The 20,190-nt window shown below is 42.4% G+C and overlaps 1 protein-coding gene across 5 annotated transcripts in view; it reads left to right on the forward strand.

The window, feature by feature from the left end:
* The first annotated feature begins 308 nt into the window (after nt 1–308).
* The window catches only part of ZFP64 (ZFP64 zinc finger protein), a 119,574-nt gene continuing 99,692 nt past the window's right edge, over nt 309–20,190 (forward strand). The window contains exons 1-2 of one of the 5 annotated variants that reach the window (XM_016192527.2): nt 309–509; nt 3,661–3,900. In XM_016192527.2, the coding sequence (XP_016048013.1) occupies nt 464–509; nt 3,661–3,900 (286 nt within the window). In that variant the 5' untranslated portion in view covers nt 309–463. The remainder of the gene's footprint in view (nt 510–3,660; nt 3,901–20,190) is intronic. The other 4 variants (XM_060185193.1, XM_007533027.3, XM_007533022.3 and 1 more) reach the window with 4 other exon arrangements.

Raw genomic sequence — 20,190 nt, forward strand, 5'->3', positions numbered from 1 at the left:
ACACACTTTCCAGGGCAGCAGGTGCAAAGGTGCCTGAGCCAGAGAGGAAAAGACAGCAGGGGATGATGCAGGCGAGGGTGCCGGGAGGCAGGGCTGGGGAGAAAGAGCTTAGAGCTTATTCCTGATGGCCAGAGATGGTTCAACCCGCCCGCCCGGATGCGTGTGCACCCGTCCAGACCCGCAAGAGACTCCGCGGGTCCCGCCACGCGGCGCGGGCTCGGAGATTGGCGCGAAGCTTCCCCCGGGAGCGATTGATGCAAAGCCAGGCTGAGGCGCGGGGAGGGCAGCGCCCTCTAGGCAGCGGAAGTGGAGTTTGCTTTACATCCGTCTCCCCGCCTCGCAGAGTTGGGAGAAGGAAGGCTGGGGGGTGTGGAAAAATAAAAAGGAAAAGTCCTTGCACCATGTAGACCAACGTCCCCCTCCCCTGGCACCAAGCTGGCCGGGGACCTCCCAACCTGCGACCATGAATGCGAGCGGCGAGGGCGAGAGCTTCCCCGGCTCGGTGCAAAGTAAGTGCTTTTCCGGGCGCAGTGCGCGCTCCGGGGCCCCGGCCCAAGCACGTCTGCGACGCAGGGAGCAGGCCCGGGGCCCCGAAATCTGGGTGACGACAGCGAGCTAGGCGTCTCGGGGACCGCTGCAGGCAGGCGCGCGGTGCTGGGGGCGCCCGAATGACTGAGGGTGGGGGCACTCCACCAGACAAGAGGCGGGGGCGCTCTTCCACCTTTGCAGACCACCGCCACCCCAGTAAGGGTTCGGTGGGGAAGGGCATAGAGTTCATACAGTCACCACCCCCTCGGGGCATTCCCCGCCTAAGCTGGCGGAGTTGCCCGGGATGTGTGTGTGTGTGGGGGGGGGGGGGGTGGATTTCTAGTAACCGCGGCAACACTGATGGGAAAACTTATGTCCGGGTGGTTCAAAATCCTTCAAGTCTGGGGATCTGAAGGTTTCAGGAGATGTGGCGCGCTGGTGTGGCTGGCTCACTGCAGAGCACTACCCACCTCCCCCCATCCCCATATTAAAGGTGGAGATTGAATGAGCCATGGGGCTGTGGTCGTTTGCTTTGAGTTTGGAATTCATTTTAATTTTTCTGATGTGGAGAGTAGCTTTTCTCAAATCGCCGCTTTGGGCCAATGCATTGTTTCCCAAAGTGTGGTCCAGGATCTGAGCGCAGCCACCTGGGAGTGTGAGAGCTTATTTAAAAAAGAAGGGAGGAAAGAAAGAAAAAAAGAAAGAAAGCTAGCTTTCTGGGTCCCACCCATCAAAGGGGCGAAGTGGGTGTGGAATTCCCTTGTACAGAGAGGCATGCTTAATGCTCTGCATGTAGTAAGCATTTAGCCTTTAAGAGTTCTAGAGACCCTAAACCCTCAAGTTGGCAGGATATTCCTTGCATAACTTGAAACAAGCAGAGATGTCCCAACTCCCCTCAGCCCTCCTTTGTAGTTCAATATCTCCGAAATGGGGCTCTATGTGTCCATATCTAACAGCCTTCCCTTCCTCCTTTTTTTCTGATGCTGAGACAGGTTTGGAGAACTTTGCAAATAAAGGACTTTTTTGTCATTGCTGAGCACGCTTGTGTTTTGTATTTGCTCTCGGTTTCTTTTCACTGCAAGCCTCAGAAGGTACATATCATTTATCATTCCCAACTACTTAAAGGGAATGCTTTCAAATGCAAACTGAGTACCTCACCAGCCCCCATCACCACCACCACCAAGTAGTATTCTGGGGTGATGGGGCCCAGTATAGGCCTTTCACTAGCACCATCTCTTAATCCTCACAACAATCCTATGGAATAGACATATGGGGCGGGGTGGTGGAGCACCTGATTGAGTGTACACATTACCATACTCAAGGACCTGGGTTCAAACCCTGAGTTTCCACCTGCAGGGAGGGAAGCTTCACAAGAGGTGAATCAGTGCTGCAAGTGTCTCTCTCTCACTCTCTTCCTCTATATCTCCCCTTTCTCTCTCAATTTCTTTCTGTCTTTATCCAAAGTAAATATTTTTAAAAAGTAGAAATGTCTTCTGAATTTACAAATGAGGAAACTTAAATCCAACTTAGCATATATAAGCTACAATGGCAGGAATGTAAAGAAGTCTAGGTCACTTGTCTTACATCAGAGACTTTGTGATTTGACTTTTTTATCCTGGATATCAGTCCTGTTTGGTCATTAAAGAATTCTGAGTGGTGCAAGTACTTTCAACTCTCAGTTGCTCTTGGTCTCTGGGTATATTAATGTTTCTAGGAGTTGGCAGTGTTCCAATGGAGAAGAATTGGATTTAAGTGTGAAGCCACTCTGTATGTTAACTTATAAAATACTACATCCTACTGCCCAGACTAGAACTCTATTTAATGAGTAGAATTTATATTCCCACACAGATTTCTCTACTTAGATTTGGAAAAAATTGGACATCTCAATATTTTATAACTTTCAGAAAATTATGATGTATAAATACTAATCATATATCCACAAAGTTCTGATATTGTTTAGATGAGATGAAACAGTAATCAAATGGCTTTATAGTTTTAGAAGACTGTAATGCATAGATTATATGGAATAGTGTGTTGTCATTGAAGTTATTATATTTACACAGCGATTTTAGTGATCTAGCATGGTGCTTATCTGATATTGTGTGAAAAATGATACTAGACAGAACATTGTGATCTTACACAACTATAAGAAAATAAACGGAAGAGCCTATTTTGTCATAGTACACATAGATGGAGAGACTGAATGATTTCTCCCCTGCTTCTTCCAAATTTTGTTAAAAATTTGCTGTCTTGAAATGAAGCAAAGAAATAACTAACAAAAATCTAAGGTAGTCCTAATACATAGAGACTTATTAATTGTATTTATTTATAAAATATTTATATATGGCTTCTCTAGTACAGATACTGTGGGAAATGCTTTGCAAACATGCTAACATTATAACTCCTGAGAAATAATGCTATATTGCTTAGAAATGAATGTTGGCCGCAAGTAACAATACTGAACTATGCTGGCCTAATAAGATGCCCGGAATTGGTTTATTCCAGTGTATTATTCAGGGGATTCAGTGAAGTGACGGTTAGCATACATAAAGAGCTTAACATTTTCTTTATAGTTGCAACTGGACTACAAAGTCACTATCATCACATCTGTATTCAAGGCCAAAGGAGACAGGGCCAGGGCCAAAACCATGTCTTTTTATTATGAAAGTCAAACTTCTCCTACAAGCCTCAGCATCTGCTGGAAGAATTTCTGAGTATGTAAGGGACCAGATTATTTAGGTGATTGGTTCTCATGGTTGGGTCGGGAGGATGTTGGGATTGTTTGTCATAATAACTGAGAAGTACAATTAATCTTGTAATTGGAGTAAGAGATGGCTGATGGTTCTTTGAAATACAGAGCAGCCCAGTACCTTAAAGAACTTGTGTGTCAAATGCCACTAGTGTGACTGTGGGCCACAGTGAATCCTGAACCACCAGCAGTTCCCAGGTACATTGCTGCTGGGACAGAAATGGGGTCCTATCTTCAAAGAAGAAAGGAATGGCATAAATCTTGAACCAATAACTAGCCGTCTCTGCCACCCTGCCCTTCCCTTCCTCCTCCATCATGAACCAGATTTGTATGACTTCAGACTGCTTGGGATTAATCTGTGGCTTTCCCTTCGTCCCATGGAGTTCCAGGTGGCACAACGGTGCTGGTTGAGCTGACTCCTGACATCCATATCTGCGGCATCTGCAAGCAGCAGTTTAACAACCTGGATGCTTTTGTGGCTCATAAGCAGAGTGGCTGCCAGCTGACCAGCACATCTGGGGCGGCCCCCAGTACGGTCCAGTTTGTTTCAGAGGAAACAGTGCCTGCCACCCAGACCCAGACCACCACCAGAACCATCACCTCAGAGACCCAGACCATCACAGGTACAGTAGGGTGGCAGAGGAGTCCAAGCTGGCCTGGTGGGTTCTTAAACCCATCCATGGAACTTGTTAAAAATATAGATTTCCCAGGACCCACCCCCCTAGGGTAGCTGATTCATTATTTTTAACAAGCTCCTCTGGGAAACCAGCTGCAGGGCCAGGTTAGAGAACTGCTAGGTTCAAACAAAAAGTATTAGCAGTTATAAATGCTGTCACATATTTAAAAAAAAAAAAAAAAAGATGAAAAATAGGTGTCTAAGACAAAAACCTGTGTACTAACAAGTGTTTGAAGGAAAAAGCACTGTAATTTCTAAAAGATTATTATTTTTGGATGGTAGGAGTACATGTGTGATCTCTGGATTTGCAATATTTATGTGATTTTTTTAAAACCTATAAACAGTCATTGATACCTTCCTTTCCCCTGAGCTGCCAGCCAAGAGCACAGAAAAAAGCACATGTCATTTCTGGATTGTATCTACTCACTGTGCCAACAGTAAATTGCAGATATATCCAACATTTAAATGTTCATGATGAATGATGGAAATTCTAAAGTAAATATTATACACACAACGGTATATTCACTTTTACATACATACACATTCACATGTGCATACACAATCACATACGCACACATGCATTCACATGTACCTATACTTATACCAATCTAATCATCTTTTTAAATGTTTTATTTATTTATTTTGGGTAGAGACAAGAGAAAGTGAGAGAGAAAAGGGAAACAGGGAGAGAGGAAAAGAGATACCTACTTCACTACCTCTAAAGCTTCTTCCCTACAGGTGGAAACCGGGGACTTGAACCAGGGTCCTTGAACATGGACACGTGTACTTTACCAGATGTGCCACCTCCTAGCCCCCAATCTAATCTGTCTTAAAAGATCAGACAGATAACTTTCAAATCTGAAGTAACCCATTTGTGAGAAAGTACAGACAATGCTACATCCAAAGAGGAAATGGAGAAAATATTCCTTAACTAAAGACATTCAAATTTTTTAATTAAAAATTATATGTGTATGATTTTGATATAGTAAGATATATATACCATAGTAAAGAAGAAATCAGGTTGTGGGGCTTCTTCCCCAAAAAAGAAAGAGAATCTTGCTTGTGATTACAAATGAAGTCACAGTTTTTCCCAAGTAAAAAGTTAAGATAAATAACAGGGAGGAATTAGAGTATGTATACCAAAGATGTAATGTCTCTCTCTTTCTCTCATTTATATAAAGAAAAAGAAAAAAAAAAAACCTTTTAGAGTCAGTAAAAGTAAAGGGAAAAGTACCAAGTAGAAAAATCAACAGGGGGCAGATGTTCTAAAAGAGGGCTCTAAACATGGAAGTTCAAACTAAAGGATACCTTACCACCTTAGTAATTGAAGAAATGCAAGTCAAACAAAGGCTTAGGGCAAGGAGATCACTTTGTTTTCTGGGGAAATACATTCAGATAACTCAGGCAATTAAATGTGTGATCTATTTTCTGTTAGCAGCTTAATTGGGGGCAGTATTTATTTATTTCATGTACTTGATAGGTTTGAGAAAAATTGAGAGGGAGAGGGGAGAAAGGAGGAGGGGGAAGAGAAACACTAGCTTCATTGCTTCACTGCTCATGAAGCTTCCCCGCATGTGTTAACAACTGAAACGTAAACTCCTTTAGTGAACCAAGGAGGTGGCTCAGCAGAAGAACATTTTCCTTTCATGCATGAAGCTCTGAGTTCAGTCCTCTCTCTTAAAATAAATAAAGATTTTTTTAAAAAATTAAAGGTTTTTTTTCAAAATTTAATATACATTTAAACACTTTTACCCAATAAGTCTATTTCTAGATATTTGTTTTATAAAGCTGCATAAACAAATATACAATGGTGTCTGTTTATCGTATGTGTTATAGAGATACTAAATCATTTGAATGGATACATCAGGAAGAAGTTCAGTTAATGCCAGGGATTCAAACAGTGGACTGTGACTTAGCCTGGGAAGGGGCAGCCAGGTCTGTATTACAGATAGAGACTTAAAACGCAGACATAAGCATGTATGTGTCGTATTACATTCAAGAGAAACAGGAAGGAGATAATGGAAATAGAAGAATAACTTTGTGTGAGGAATTAGGGAATGGTGGAGACTGTGGAGAAGTGGGAAAAGCCTGCATTACTCATCCAAAACTATAGCTGTTCTTGGGTCCAGATATGTAAATACTTGGATTTTTGTCAGAGAAAGAGAAAAATATGAAATATACCAAATTTGACAAGTGTATTGGTCAAGCAGAATAGACCTGTGAGCCTGGTTGTGTTCACAAGCATCTTTCAGTGTATTCTTAGGCAGTGTTCACCAAATAGCATATCTGCAGCTGAAGAGGAGAGAACTTCTGATGTCATGGTACTGACTTTTTAGAGTTTTATATTTGTGTGATCTTTGAATTTTTGTGACAACAAGCAAACTGTGGTTATTTCCTTAGTGTATCCCAAATAATGTTGGGACTTCATTTTTAAGAACATCTTAACAGTCGAGTTAATTTCTCAATGCACACGCCTTATTAAAAGTATCTGGGGCTTATCCCACTTTTACTTGAGCTTATCTTAATTTTTAAAGGGAATTACCAAGGTAATGACAAAATTTAAAATCATCTTAGAGACAGGCCTGGTATAGCCATCTTATTTTGTAGCTGGGCCAAGTGAACCTGAAATGAGAGTGAGATTTGGGTAGTCCCTCAAGTTCTGAACAGTTCTAGAATATAGGTTTTTCTGGATTCTTGCCCTGTTAGTCTTTTCCCTTAGGGTTTGCTTCAGTCCCAATCCTCACAAACAAATGCCTACTCATTTCTGTGACTGGATGTGAAGCCTATAAAACAACACCCCAGTGAGACACGGCTCAGGACCCACTTGAGGCCGTTACATCTTTCTAAATTGTTCCCTTTGTCTGAAATGCCTTTCACACCTTGCATGACTGGCATCAACTCAACTTTAAGATTTTACAGTTCTTGACATTGTATTCACTAAGAGATGCTTCATCTCAAGACTCAGACCTTCCTTCTGTATTGTGGCAACCATGATGGTCTCCTTTGTGTTTTTCAAGTGAATGTTTCCTCTAGTCTCAGAGACTTTGTATGTGTTGTCCCCTCTATCTGGAACTCAGATAATCTTATGCATACACCAGAGAAGCTTATAAGTAGTTTACAAAAGGACTTTTCTTACACACACACACACACACACACACACACACACACACACACCTAGACCATATCAGATATCCATAAATAAATGAATTTTCACAGAACAAATGTAAAGTCTTTGTCTTCATGAGCCATCAGCACCACAAGGTTGGGAGCTCCATTCTCATGGTTAGTACTGGGTCCCTCAGTCTCTAAAATGGCATCAGACACAAAGTCTCTGTGTGTGTGTTGAGTAAATGAGTAACTACCCAATCTCACATCCTCAGTGAAGGTGACCTCACATCCAAATAACTACTTCTTCCATTCTCCTGGTTATTTGCTGCAAGACATTGATTTTCCTCTTAACAGACACTGTGCTGCCATTACTCACTGTTGTGAAGCTTGGATTTTGCTGTTTGTCATGTGTTTTCAGGCCAGACCTAGTGAACTCTCTGTAGTGGGGAGCTCCAAGCTCCAGAGACAGGTTGTTGGTCTTGGCTCCCAAGATTCTACCCACTAACCCTGCGTTGTGGTCAAGTCACTGACTCTCTCTCTCTTTAATATTCCTCATCTATAAAAGGGGGGGGGGGCACACTGTTACTATTATGATGGTTGCTATTTCTACCATGTAATACTCTTAGGTAGTAGAATCAGGTGCCTAATAGCTAATGATCACTGAGTTACTTTGAGGGCTCTGGGATAATTCACATAAAAGACCTGAGACAACAGAATTGAGCTCAGTTTTATTAACATAGAGATGAATGAACTGGTGGTGAATGGATGGCGAGGATTGTGGGTGCTTCACTCTGACTTGAACTGCTCTTCCTGATTATTCCTGCATTTATGCCAGCAAAGCAAGTAAAAGCCTGCATGTCCTCTCCACCTCCCCCTCCCTTTCTTCTAGACTTCTTAGTTTTGTTTTCTGGTCCCAACTCCTCCCAAGTTTGGGCAGCTATTTGAGACCTGCCCATGGACCAGAAGCCCCTAGGGAGCTTGTTAGAGACCCTGGTGCTTGGGCTACAGCTCTGGACCCCTGCTCTCTAGGGTTAAGACTCAGGCATCTGTATTTTTAACAAGCTCCCAAGGGATTTTGGTTCTTGGCTGTGTTGAGGAGTCACTCACTGCTCAAGAACACACTCTACCCTCTTGCCCACTGGCAGCTTTCTCCAGATGCCCTCACGCAGACAGAGTCCAGACTTGCTTGGTGCTCTCAGTTCTTGATTAAGCCATCAGCTCATAAGTCTCCTCTCTGTCCAGTGCTATTGATAATTGGATATAATGTACAATTTATTCTCCACCTGCTTTGAAATCTGCCTGTTACGTAGCATTTGATTTCAGAATTTAATTATAAGAACAGTAAAAATTGCTACTTGTGGCAGGGTTGGGGAATGGACCATCAGCATCCCACATGCATTTTCTGTGTTCAAAGCTTAAAATCATGGTACTCTGGAGCAAGGGGTCTCTGAACTGGGGTCATCAGGACTATTTAGGATCCTTTGGTCACTGTGTGACCGTGGCAAATTACAAGAGGGTTTGGTGTCTTGTGTTTAAAATTAGGGTAAGGATAATATATATATATATTAAAGCCATGAGAGTGGACATTCAGAGTCTAGGGTCCTGGGCTTGATTACTTGGCTTTAGAACTCAACTGTAACTCTTGTTAACCAGATAACAGGCAGATGATTTAGGCTGTCAGTGTGTCACCTGCAAAGTGAAAGTACTGATAGCGCTTTCCTCAGAAGGTTCTAGCTAGGCCTCAGTGGGCCTTCTACATGGAAGACCTTCAGAGCTTCAGTGTAAGTATGAAAATTAAACAATACACAAAAAGGTGACACAGAGCTTGGCTTATGGTCAGTCCTCAGCCGACTGTAGTTGAATTCAATCTTTGACTTAGGATCTTTCCTACCTCTTCTGGTTAATTCATATTCTCAAGATCCAAGATTAAAAACCTCCTCTACCTCTGTAGTCTTGGATATGTAGCAGTGAATAAAGTGTTGAATCCTCGAGCATGAGGTTTAGGGTCCAATCCTGGCATTACATGTGCCAGAACAATGCTCTGGTTTCTCTCTCTCTCTCTCTGTCTCTCTCCACCATCCCACTTAGCATTGACCACAGTTGTGATTAATTGGTAATTTGGTGACAAGTTGTCATTGATTAGCAGAGATGAGAATTCAGATGCTCACTGTGGGGATGAATACAGCACAAATGAGCAGGATGGACAGCGAAGGAGCCTTGGGGCAGTCAGCTGGCAAAGGAGAGCAGCCAGGCAGGCCAGGCTTTCTGTTGAACAGCATCACAGAGCGTCAGCTTGAGACAGGGTCAGACTGTGACCATGGCAGAATAGGACAACCCTCCATCACTGTGTCTTGAGTCATAGAATACTAAACAGTCATAGAATACCTTCCTTCTAATCTGCCAGATGACTGCTTATAGCTTTAGCCTTCTCTATTTCTCCATAGTATTTAAGATACTAAGTAAGACTTTGTTCTGATCCTTACTGTTAAAGTAAGAGTATTTATAACATTTATCAGAGCTATATATGTTTATAAAGGTATCAGACATTATTAAGATATTTCTTTTTTTGTCAATAAACTTTGTTCATTTACTTGATTTTTGGAACTAGGGTTATCACTGGGGCTCAGTGCCTGCAAAAGTACTGGTTTTTTTCTTTTTCTGTTCTGACAGAGAGAGAGCAGGGGAGAGGGAGAAAGAGATAGACAGAGAGATACCTGCTATACAGTTCTAATGCTCATGAAGCTTCCCCCCTGCAAGTGAGGACCATGGATTTAAATGCAGGTCTTTATCATGGTAACATGTGTGCTTTACTAGGTGAGCCACCTCCTGACCCCAAGATATTTCTTAAGAAACCAGATATGAATTAAAATATCAAAGTGCCCCCAAGACACATACACACACACACACACACACACACACACACACACACACACACACACACACACACACACCCATACACGCACCACTTCCTGATAATCTCCAGTGCCGGCTTCCTTGAGCCTTCCCCTTCCCAGGAATTATCTGCCAGGAACTACAAATCTTTCTAGTCAGTTCTTTTTAGACCCTCTTCTACAGGTGCTCCAAGGTGCCCGTGGAGTGGGGGACTACAATGAGCAGTAGAATTACTTAACTGCAGGTGTGTCCCTGGTTCCCCTGGCAAGGAGGAACAGGGAAGATGAAACCTACCTACTTCATTTTGAAAACCTTAAAAAGAATCTAAAGGCTCAAGTTGGCCAATATCCCCTACATTTATGGTTTAATTTCTAGTTTGCTGGACGGTAAAGTTTCTTGGAAATAGAGAGCCCACTCTCCTGTCCCTACTCTCCTGTCCCCCAACCCTTCACCAGGTCTGGTACACTACAGACAATGACTAGACAGTTTTCAGGTGCATACAGTGAAGAGCAGCTGTGAGGACTAAATTTATGTTTCACATAAAGCTCATGTCTGGCATCTGTCCCACCATGAGGTCCAGTGAAGGCAGCTTTGGAACTGTCATGTGCAGATATTAGGGCTGGGGTAATGGTGATGCTAGCTAGCCTTTGGGGAATTCCAAGCCCACTAGAGAGGAGTGGAGAATTTTTTTTTAATTGTTTTATTAAGTAAATACTGATTTCCAAGATGGCTGTTACATTTTGTACACAAATGTGTACAGTTTCCTTCCGTTCTGAGATCATCAGTACCTACTCACCACTGCTGCACTGTATTACACCCCCACCACTGCTGCACTGTATTACAAAGACACTGGTTGTTAGGAAAGTCAGGACATATTTCTTTTTTTTTTTTTTTATCTTTTCAAATCATTTATTTCAAAGCTTATTTAGAAATCAGGCATTTTAAACACAATTTTGCAGCATCAGGACTTCCTGAAGTAATTGCATTTTTTTTTTTTTTTAGTGGAGAATTTTAAGTGGAGTCAGTTGTATACTGGCTTCAATGACTCATCAACATTGGGGATGATGTGAGTGGAAAAGAAAACATTTCCTAGATAGAGAAGCTCAAGGCAAGAGCTGGTTACGGTGTCTAGCAGTGACACAAAGAGTATGTGGGAGTGGTGTGGGAGGTGGCACAATGGATAAAACATTGGACTCTCAAGTATGAGGTTCTAAATTCAATCCCCAGCAGCACATGTACCAGAGTGATGCCTGGTTCTTTCTTTCCTTCTGCCTTGCTCATTAATAAATAAACAAAATTGGTATATATCCTAAGGAACTAAACACACCCATCCAAAAATATTTGTGTATACCTGTGTTCGTAGCAACACAATTTTTAATAGCCAAAACCTGGAAACAACCCAAGTGCCTAACAGCAGATGAGTGGCTGAGAAAGTTGTGGTCTATCTACACAATGGAATACTACTCAGCTATTAAAAGTGGTGATTTCACCGTTCTCAGCTCATCTTGGATGGAGCTTGAAGGAATCATGTTAAGTGAGATAAGTCAGAAACAGGAGGATGAATATGGTATGGTCTCACTCATAGGCAGAAGTTGAAAAACAGGATCATAAGAGAAAACACTAAGCAGAACTTAGATGGGAGTTGGTGTATAGCACCAAAGTGTAAGACTCTGGGGTGGGTTCAGGTCCTGGAACATGATGGCAGCGGACCTCGTGGGGGTTATATTGTTATGTGGAAAACTAGGAAATGTTATGCATGTACAAACTATTGTATTTACTGATGACTGTAAAAAAATTAATTCCTCAATAAAGAAATTAAAATAAATAAATAGAATCTTTAAAGCAAACAAACAGAAGAGTATATGGGAAGAGCTGTGCTTCCACTTCTTCTTCTTCTAGCATTTGCCCTTCTTCCGTAGCCAGTCAACAGCGTCAGGTTGAGCCTGATGTAAAGTTTCGAGACCTTCTTTGAATCTGGAGAGGTGGCAGTCGTTGACTATGTGGGTCATAGTCTGTCTGTAGCCACAGGGGCAGTTCGGGTTCCACTTAGTCAGAAGGAACTGGGAAGGCATTGCAAGTTATTTAACATGAGAGTGACTTAGTGAAACAGACTATGTAATGATCTACCAGAATGATCCAACAATAACAATACTAGCTCATTCTTTTGTAGTGCTGATGTGTCATGCACTTTTCTGTTTGTTTGTTTTATTGGCGAGAGACAGATAGAAATTGAGAGGAAATGGGAGATAGGGAGAGAGAGAGAGCAAAAGAGACACCCTCAGTACAATTTAACCACTCTGGAAGCTTTCTTCCTGTAGTTGGGAACTGGGGCCTTGAACCCAGGTCTTTGTGCACTGTAATGTGTACACTTAACTGGGCAAACCACCATCTGACCCCATACACTTTTCTAAGTCCTCTCTATGAAGTAGTTTTTCACAACCATAAATCAGGTATTATTTTTTAAATATGTTTGTGTCTTTTTTTTATTATCGTTATTTATTTATTGGATAGAGACAACCAGAAATTGAGAGGGAAGGGTGTGATAGAGAAGGAGAGAGACGGAGAGACACCTGTAGCCCTGCTTCACCACTCGTGAAGCTTTCCCCTACAGGTGGGGAATGAGGGCTCGAACCTGGGTCCTTGTGCACTGTAACATGTGCACCCAACCAGGTACACCACCACCCAGCCCTGTATTTCTAATTATTATCCCCATTTTATCAATAACCATCTAAGGCACCGAAGAGGCTCTATAATTTGCTCAGTAAGACAAAATCTGAACTGTACAGAATTCAGTTCCAAATCCAGGCTACTTGACTGCAGAAACCATGTTCTTGACCACTTGATGTCACTACTTGTTAATATCCTTGTTGTAGTGTTTCTCTAAAGAGACCCACCTGAAGTTTAGGGGTGAAGTTCAGACACCCAGACCAATCCCTAGGCCTTGGGGATAACATTTCAGTAGGTTAGAGCAGTGTGCTAGGACTCTGAACCCATCAGTGAAAACTCAGTTCAGTTTATATGCTTTCTTGTGCTCCTAACAGCACCTGAGACAACTGGATTGGACTGAAAAATACCGGTTGTCTCTCAGGACAATAGACAGGGGAGCTCAGGGTCACTTTCAAAGCTTGCAAGTAGCAAGTTCTTTGACATTCTTTGTTTTTTAATTTACTTTTATTTTATTTATTTTATTGCCACTAAGCTTATAGCTGGGGCTCTGTTCCTGCCCTATGAATTGACTTCGTCTGACATCCATTTTTCTTTCTTTCTATTTTATTTTGATAGGACAGAGAGAAATTGAGAGGAGAGGGGAAGACAGAGAAGGGGAGTGAAAGATAGACACCTGCAGATCTGCTTCACTGTTTGTGAAATGCCCTCCCTTCTTTAGGTGGGGAGGGAGGACTCAAACCTAGGTCCTTGTGCTTGGTAACATGTACCTTCTCATTGTCCATCTCCACAGTGGGCTTTGGTCCTTTTTTCTTGTCCTTCTGTTTATAGGATGCCTGCTTCAGACTTCAAGTTTACAGATGGAGCCAGGGGCAGGCTTTATTAAAGGCAGTACATGCTCAGGGACTCCAGATCCCAGTGGCTAAGACTAGGACAAGCACCAGGAAAAACAGGAGGAAACACTTGGCAGTTAAATCTAATCCCAGGGGCCCCTTTGCAGAACTATATTCTGGATACCACCCTAGTAGAGAACAGGAGTTCTCAAAGAGGATGTGCAAAAAAGTTAAATGGAAAATAGCTCTAAGGGGAGGTTTGAATTGCTCACCCAGTAGAGTACAGGCCATGCCAAGTAAGAGGACCTGAGTTCCAGCCCCAGCACCAAATGGGAGCACCAGAGGAAGCTCCATTAGAGGAGCAATGCTGGGAGATGGGGGGAATCCTCCCCCCTTCTTTCTTCTTCTCACTTTCTCTTTTAAATTTACTTATTTATGGGTAGAGACAGAGAAACTGAGAGGGAAGGAGCAGATAGGGAGAGAGAGATCTGCAGTACTGCTTCACCACTCGTGAAGCTGCCCCCCGCCCTCGCAGGTAGGCCCTTAGACACTGCATAAAAGGTGTGTTCTACCAGGTGCACCACCAGCTGGCCCTTCAGTCTCTCTTTTTATCTGAAATAAAGAGAAAAGGGATCATGTATATGCTGGGTCACACACAGAGACACACACACACTAAATGGTAAGGAAGCCAAGGGAAGAGGAAGAGAGGGTAAAAATCTATTTGCAAAAGGGTGTGCGCATAGTAGTGCTCAAACATCCAAATTAATAAATGAGCAGAGCACTGGGAACAAGAAGAACAGATACTGGAAGAATCCTTGATGTGTTCTATGATCATTCCTGTACTCTGTGACTTCCTTTTTTAAAAGGAAAGTTAATACCTAAGTCAGTGTCTTAATTATAGCTCCTAATTCCAGAGAAAGCTGGTCTGATTGATCCATCAACTGTCTAATGTCTGTGTACAACAAGTAACTGTAACAGAGAGAAGGTAAAGGGCAAGGCTGCCACTTGGTGGGGCTCTCCAATATGGGGGGGGAGAGAGAGAGAGAGTGGAGGGGACCTGTCAGTCCACTGTGATTGAGTAGATTCTTATTATAGATGTGAAACCATCTGGAAGAACATGAGAGGCCTTTGTACTGTAGAGGGGAGAAAGGAGGTGAATCCCAAATTTGCAATCAGATCAAGAACTATACATGTGAAACATGGACAACATTGGAAGAGAACAGGCAGAGCAATAGGTTTGGCTTGATGGCATTGTGGTAGTATCCCAAATCTGTAGAGATCAATTCCAGGTCAATGAGAGTGACTCAGGAGATGGAGCACTGGAAAAAGTGTTGGACTCTCAAGCATGAGGTTCCAAGTTCAATACCTAGCAACACATGTCCCAGAGTGATGCGCTGGTCATCTCTTTCTCTCTCCCCCCCCTACACATACACACACAAATAAATATTTTTTAAAGCCAATGGAAAAAATCGCAGTTCAGTTTTTTTAAAATGAGCTAGTGGCATAGACATAGTTCACAAGAGAAGTATTATGAATGGGTAATAAACATTGAAAATGGTTTCAACCACACCAATTAAAAGAAATGAAAATGATTTTATTTTGTCCTGTCAGACTGCTAGCCAAGGAAATAGGGAAAATGTAAATTGGTTTAGATCTTCTGGGGCAAAAAATTATGTATTGCCAGGGACTATAATGACCATGCTATTTTGACCTGGTTTCTCAACTTAGAGAAATGCTGGTAAAGAAACTAGAGATACATTATATATATATATATATATATATATATATATATATATATATATATATATTAGCATTTGTAAATACCTAGAAATGTCTTCATTATCCAAGAAAGAGGGAATAGCTGAAATACTTGCAATAACCAAAATGTGTGTGGTATTATTATGCTATATTTTGTAGCTGTTAGAAAATGTGTTCCGAACATCCTCCGTGCAGTCATTTGATGACACATGATGGCTTTCTGGACTCCTTAGGTTTCCTTCTTCTTCTTTTTTTTTCTTTATCTTCTGTGTTTTATTTATTCATGTACTAGGATAGAGACAGAGAAACTGAGATGGAAGGACTCAGACATACAGGGAGAGAAAAAGACAGACACCAGTAGCACTGCTTCACTACTTGTGAGACTTCTCCCCTGCAGGTGGCAACCAAAGTCTTGAACACTGGCCCTTGCACATGGTACTATGTGCACTCAACCACTCAGTGTGCTTCCTTATATTTTCTACAATTATGTCTTCTTTTAATTTTATTTATGTATGTATTTATTTATTTGACCAGAGCACTGTTCACTCTAGCTTATGGTGGTGTGGGAGATTGAACCAGGGACTTCGGAGCATCAACACGAGAGTTTGTGTAACCATTATGCTATCGCCCCTCACCCTATAATTTCCTCTTATTTTGAAAAAGTTATAAAGTCTTTTATTTAAAAAAGGAAGTTGATTTTTTAATGAAGCTTTTTGTTTGTTTGTTTTTTATATAGTATCTGGGATTGAGCCCAGGGCTATTACACAGGTAAGACACCAGCTCTACCTGTGAGCTACGTCCCTGGCCCTGGAATTGAAGTCTTTAAATTGAAGAAGATAGAGGTGAAGTTTATTGGGCTGGGAGATGTGAGCACAGCCTTCCGATATGTGAAGGACAGTTTTGTGGAAAAGGAGCTACTGCCAGTCCACATGACTCCAGCAGTTTCATCAAACCCATAGGTTTTGGCCTCAGAGAGTTTTTGGTTTTTTTTTGGCATGCTCTGAATTTTTTTATAAAAATCTTACATCTTGGGCTGGAGAAAGAGCTCACAGGGTCTTGGACCTGCAGTACCATGCTCATAACCTAGGTTTAAGCCCCAGCACCACCAGAGAAATCTCCTGTGCTGTGGTATCTCTCCCTCTTGTGTCTCTGTCTCTATATGAATGAAAAAGCAATTCAGAGTGGTGAGGTCACATATGCCCTGGCTCCACAACGGTAAATCAGTGAATAAAAGGTAGATTTTTATTGTATTTATTTTTATTTTATTGGGTTGAGAAAGAGAGAAATCAGGAGGGGAAAGTGGAGATAGAGAGTATGAAATATAGTGATCCCTGTGACAAAGCCCCCCCCCTGCCGTGGACCACCACAGCAGATGAGCAGCAGGAAAATCCGGGGTCTCGGAAGATGACCTCCCGGTGGGTCAGGAGTTGGCGCAAGGGAGAACAGATAGACACCACACTCTATTGGAGGGTGAATCTGGATTCATTTTAATAGTGAAACTGCATTAGCTTTTATACTTTTTCAGGTTACATTCAGGTTGCCTAAACAACCAGCTCATAAGGAAGTAGCAATAAGCATCATAGTCTTGTGGCTTTGGCAGGCTACATGTTACTCCCCTATTACTGTAAAGAATGGTACAATACTTAATATCACCCTGTTCTCAGGGGAGGTCATACTCAGAATTATTTTTGACTTTTGCTTAGGGCTCTTTCTATCATTAATCTTCTATGGGGGGCATACAGAGCTTTGCCTAGTCGTGGACCACTGCTCATCTAGGTCTGATAAAGTTTAACTATTAATCTTTCTTTGTTTCAATACGTCAACTTGTACCTGGGAGGCCTCAATCTCTGCATTCTTTCTTTGAGGGGCAGGTCATAACATGACTTCTTTTGTCCGTCTATGCTGACCCACCTTCCCCACTTACATAATGTAACTTTCAAATATACCCCTGTGTAAGGGAGAGGGGGTGCTTCTGACTCTCCATTCCCACCAGGCACTGCCAAAGTGTTATTAATCAATTGTGACAGTATAATTATTTGTAACAATAACGGGGAGAGAATGCATCGTCCCATTCTCGTCCTTTCTGCCAGCTTCTTTGAAGTCTGAATGCAGGTCCAGAGGAGATGACCCTGTCAGGCTCCCTGGCGTTCTTGATGGGACGCCGCACCCCCCCCCCCATAGGTGGGAACTGGGAGCTTGAACCTGGGTCTTTGCACATGGTAAAGTGTGCGCTTAACCAGTTATACCACCACCCAACTCCATAATATTTTTTTTTTAAGTGAGGGGCCAGGAGGTGGTGCACCTGGTTAAGCAGACACATTACAGTGCACAAGGACCAGGGTTCAAGCCCCTGTTCCCCACCTGCAGGGGGAAAGCTTCATGAGTGGTGAAGCAGGACTGCAGGTATCTCTCTGTCCCTCTCCCTCTCTTCTCAGTTTCTCTCTGTTTCTATCCAATAATAAAGGAATAAATTTTAAAAAATTATTTTAATTCTTACTTCTTAAGAAACATCAGATCAAATTACTGAACACTCAAAATTCTTCTGGTGTAAACCAAGACTGGATACAAGAAGCTACCTGAACCCTGGGAAAGCTGGGAAATTCCCACTAGTGAAAACAGCCAAAAGCCCTTGGCAAGTGTGTGAGACTGTGAACTGAAGGGCGTGTGAAGGAGAGAAATGGAAATTCTGATATAGCTAAACATGGGCATGATTTCAACAGCCATATCCAGAGAGAAGACACTGGGTTCTTGGGGAGAAAAAAAAATAGAAATGAACCCTGATGAGACCAGGTGGTCACTTGCGCACTGGGTTAAACATACACAGTACAGTGCACACAGATCCAGGTTCAAGTCTCTGGTCCCCACTTCTCAAGTGGTGAAATAGAGCTGCAGGTGTCTCAATGGCTCTCTCCCTCTCTCCCTCCCCCTCTTCTCTCAATTTCTGTTTATGTCTAATAATAAATAAATAAAATGAATTTTAAAATAATTAAAAATGATATTATTTAAAGAAAAAAACAAAGAAAGAAAGAAAGAAAAAGAAAAATGAGCCCTCAGTATTATCTGAGGCCTTTGCTCCACTCTCTCTGGAAAGAGGGACCAAAAAGAGATTCTTCCATCAGATAATGTCCTGAGGCTAAGCTGCCCCAATCAGCAGATACAGGGTGCTTGGGAGAGTCCTTGCTATCTTCATTTCTTCTGGGCACCCTGAAATTCCCCAAGGCCAGTCACTCATTATTCCAAATCTGAATACACACAAATGAATAATAACTGGCAGTTGTGTATAATTATGGTAACCTCAGTTGCTAATTACCCAGTACTTGTAGTGTGCTCAGCTTAGAGTCTTTATCTCCGTGAATCTTTACTAGGAAAATAATGTGAGGGGAACCTGGAGCTGGCGTCTTATATTTAGGATGTGGCCTGTTGGAGGAGAAGGCAAAAGCCACCAACCTGGGAGTGGCCAGTGTCTCCCTTAGACTCTGGGCTCCCACTCTGGGGAAGTGACACCCTTCAGGATGGATTGGTTGAGTACCTTTTCACAAATGGAGTAAAGTAACAAGATGTGTTACTTAGGGCTCCCTGAGCATCCTCTGTCCCATGTCACGTTCATGGCTATTAGGGGCAAAGATGTTTCTCAGACTCACTCCAAAGTGAATGTTTGAGGGTTTTGTTTTTTTTCCTGTCTTTTTAAATACTTTATTTATTGGATAGAGACAGAAAGAAATCAAGGAGGAAACAGAGAGGGAGGAAGACACCTACAGCACTGCTTTACCACTGCAGAAGCTTCCCCATAGGTGGGGACCGAGGGTTGAACCCCGATCCTTGCATTCAACTGAGTGAACTACTGTCCTGTCCTACCAAAGTGCATGTTTTTTTTTAAGTATTTTTTTATTTATTAATGAGAAAGATAGGAAGAGAGAGAAAGAACCAGACATCACTCTGGCACATGTGCTGCCGGGGATCAAACTCGCAACCTCATGCTTGAGGGTCCAAAGCTTTACCACTGCATCACCTCCCGGACCACACCAAAGTGCATGTTTTAACAGAAAACCCCTGGAAAGGTAGAACAGGAGCTTGTGACAAGGAGCTTAAACACAGGTCTGGGCAACATTACCATGATCTAATATTCCTGGATAGCAGCTCAGACTAACTGTCTTCTTGTCACAAAGATCTAAGCTGTCCGGTCACTGCTAGCATTTGCATTTTCCTAGCCAAAGAGGAAAAACCCAGAGAGCAGAGATGTGGCCTGGTCAAAGATCCCACAGCTAGTGAGCACAGGAGACAGATCAGTCCAAACACACATACACACACCTGGGGACAGTGACCTCTCTAAAGTCAAATCACACGTAAACAGCCAGACTAGCTAGAGCAGCCCTCGGTGATTGAGGCCACTGAAAACTTATCTGGGAACATCTGTAGGGCCTGAAGAGTATTGGAGGAAAAAACAGGAGGGGATGATAGGAAAAAAACAGCTGGGAGACTTGGTGACTGGATGCCCAGTACTCCCATTGCTACTGAATTCCAGGTACCTGAAGTGGATTACCATTGATATAATGAATATTTGCCTCCATGTTCTGTATGTTCAAATGTCACCTCATCACTGCAGCCTTCCTAGATTGCCCTATTTAAAGTTGCTTGCTGCCTCCAACACTCTATACTAACTAATCCTTCCCTGCTTTATTTTTCTCCGTGACACTAGTGCTACCTAACAGTGTGTGTGTGTGTGTGTGTGTGTGTGTGTGTGTGTGTGTGTGTGTGTGTAATCATCTAATGCTTGAGACTGAACCCAGTATCTTTATCTCTGTGCCACCTGCCCAACTTCATTTGTATTATTATTATTTTTTAAGTATTTATTTATTTCCTTTTGTTGCCCTTGTTGTAGTTATTATTATTGTTGTTGTTATTGATGCCATCATTGTTGGATAGAACACAGAGAAATGGAGAGAAGAGGGGAAGACAGAGAGGGGGAGAGAAAGATAAACACC

Source organism: Erinaceus europaeus, chromosome 1, assembly GCF_950295315.1.
Source record: "Erinaceus europaeus chromosome 1, mEriEur2.1, whole genome shotgun sequence".
In the NCBI taxonomy this organism is placed as follows: domain Eukaryota; kingdom Metazoa; phylum Chordata; class Mammalia; order Eulipotyphla; family Erinaceidae; genus Erinaceus; species Erinaceus europaeus.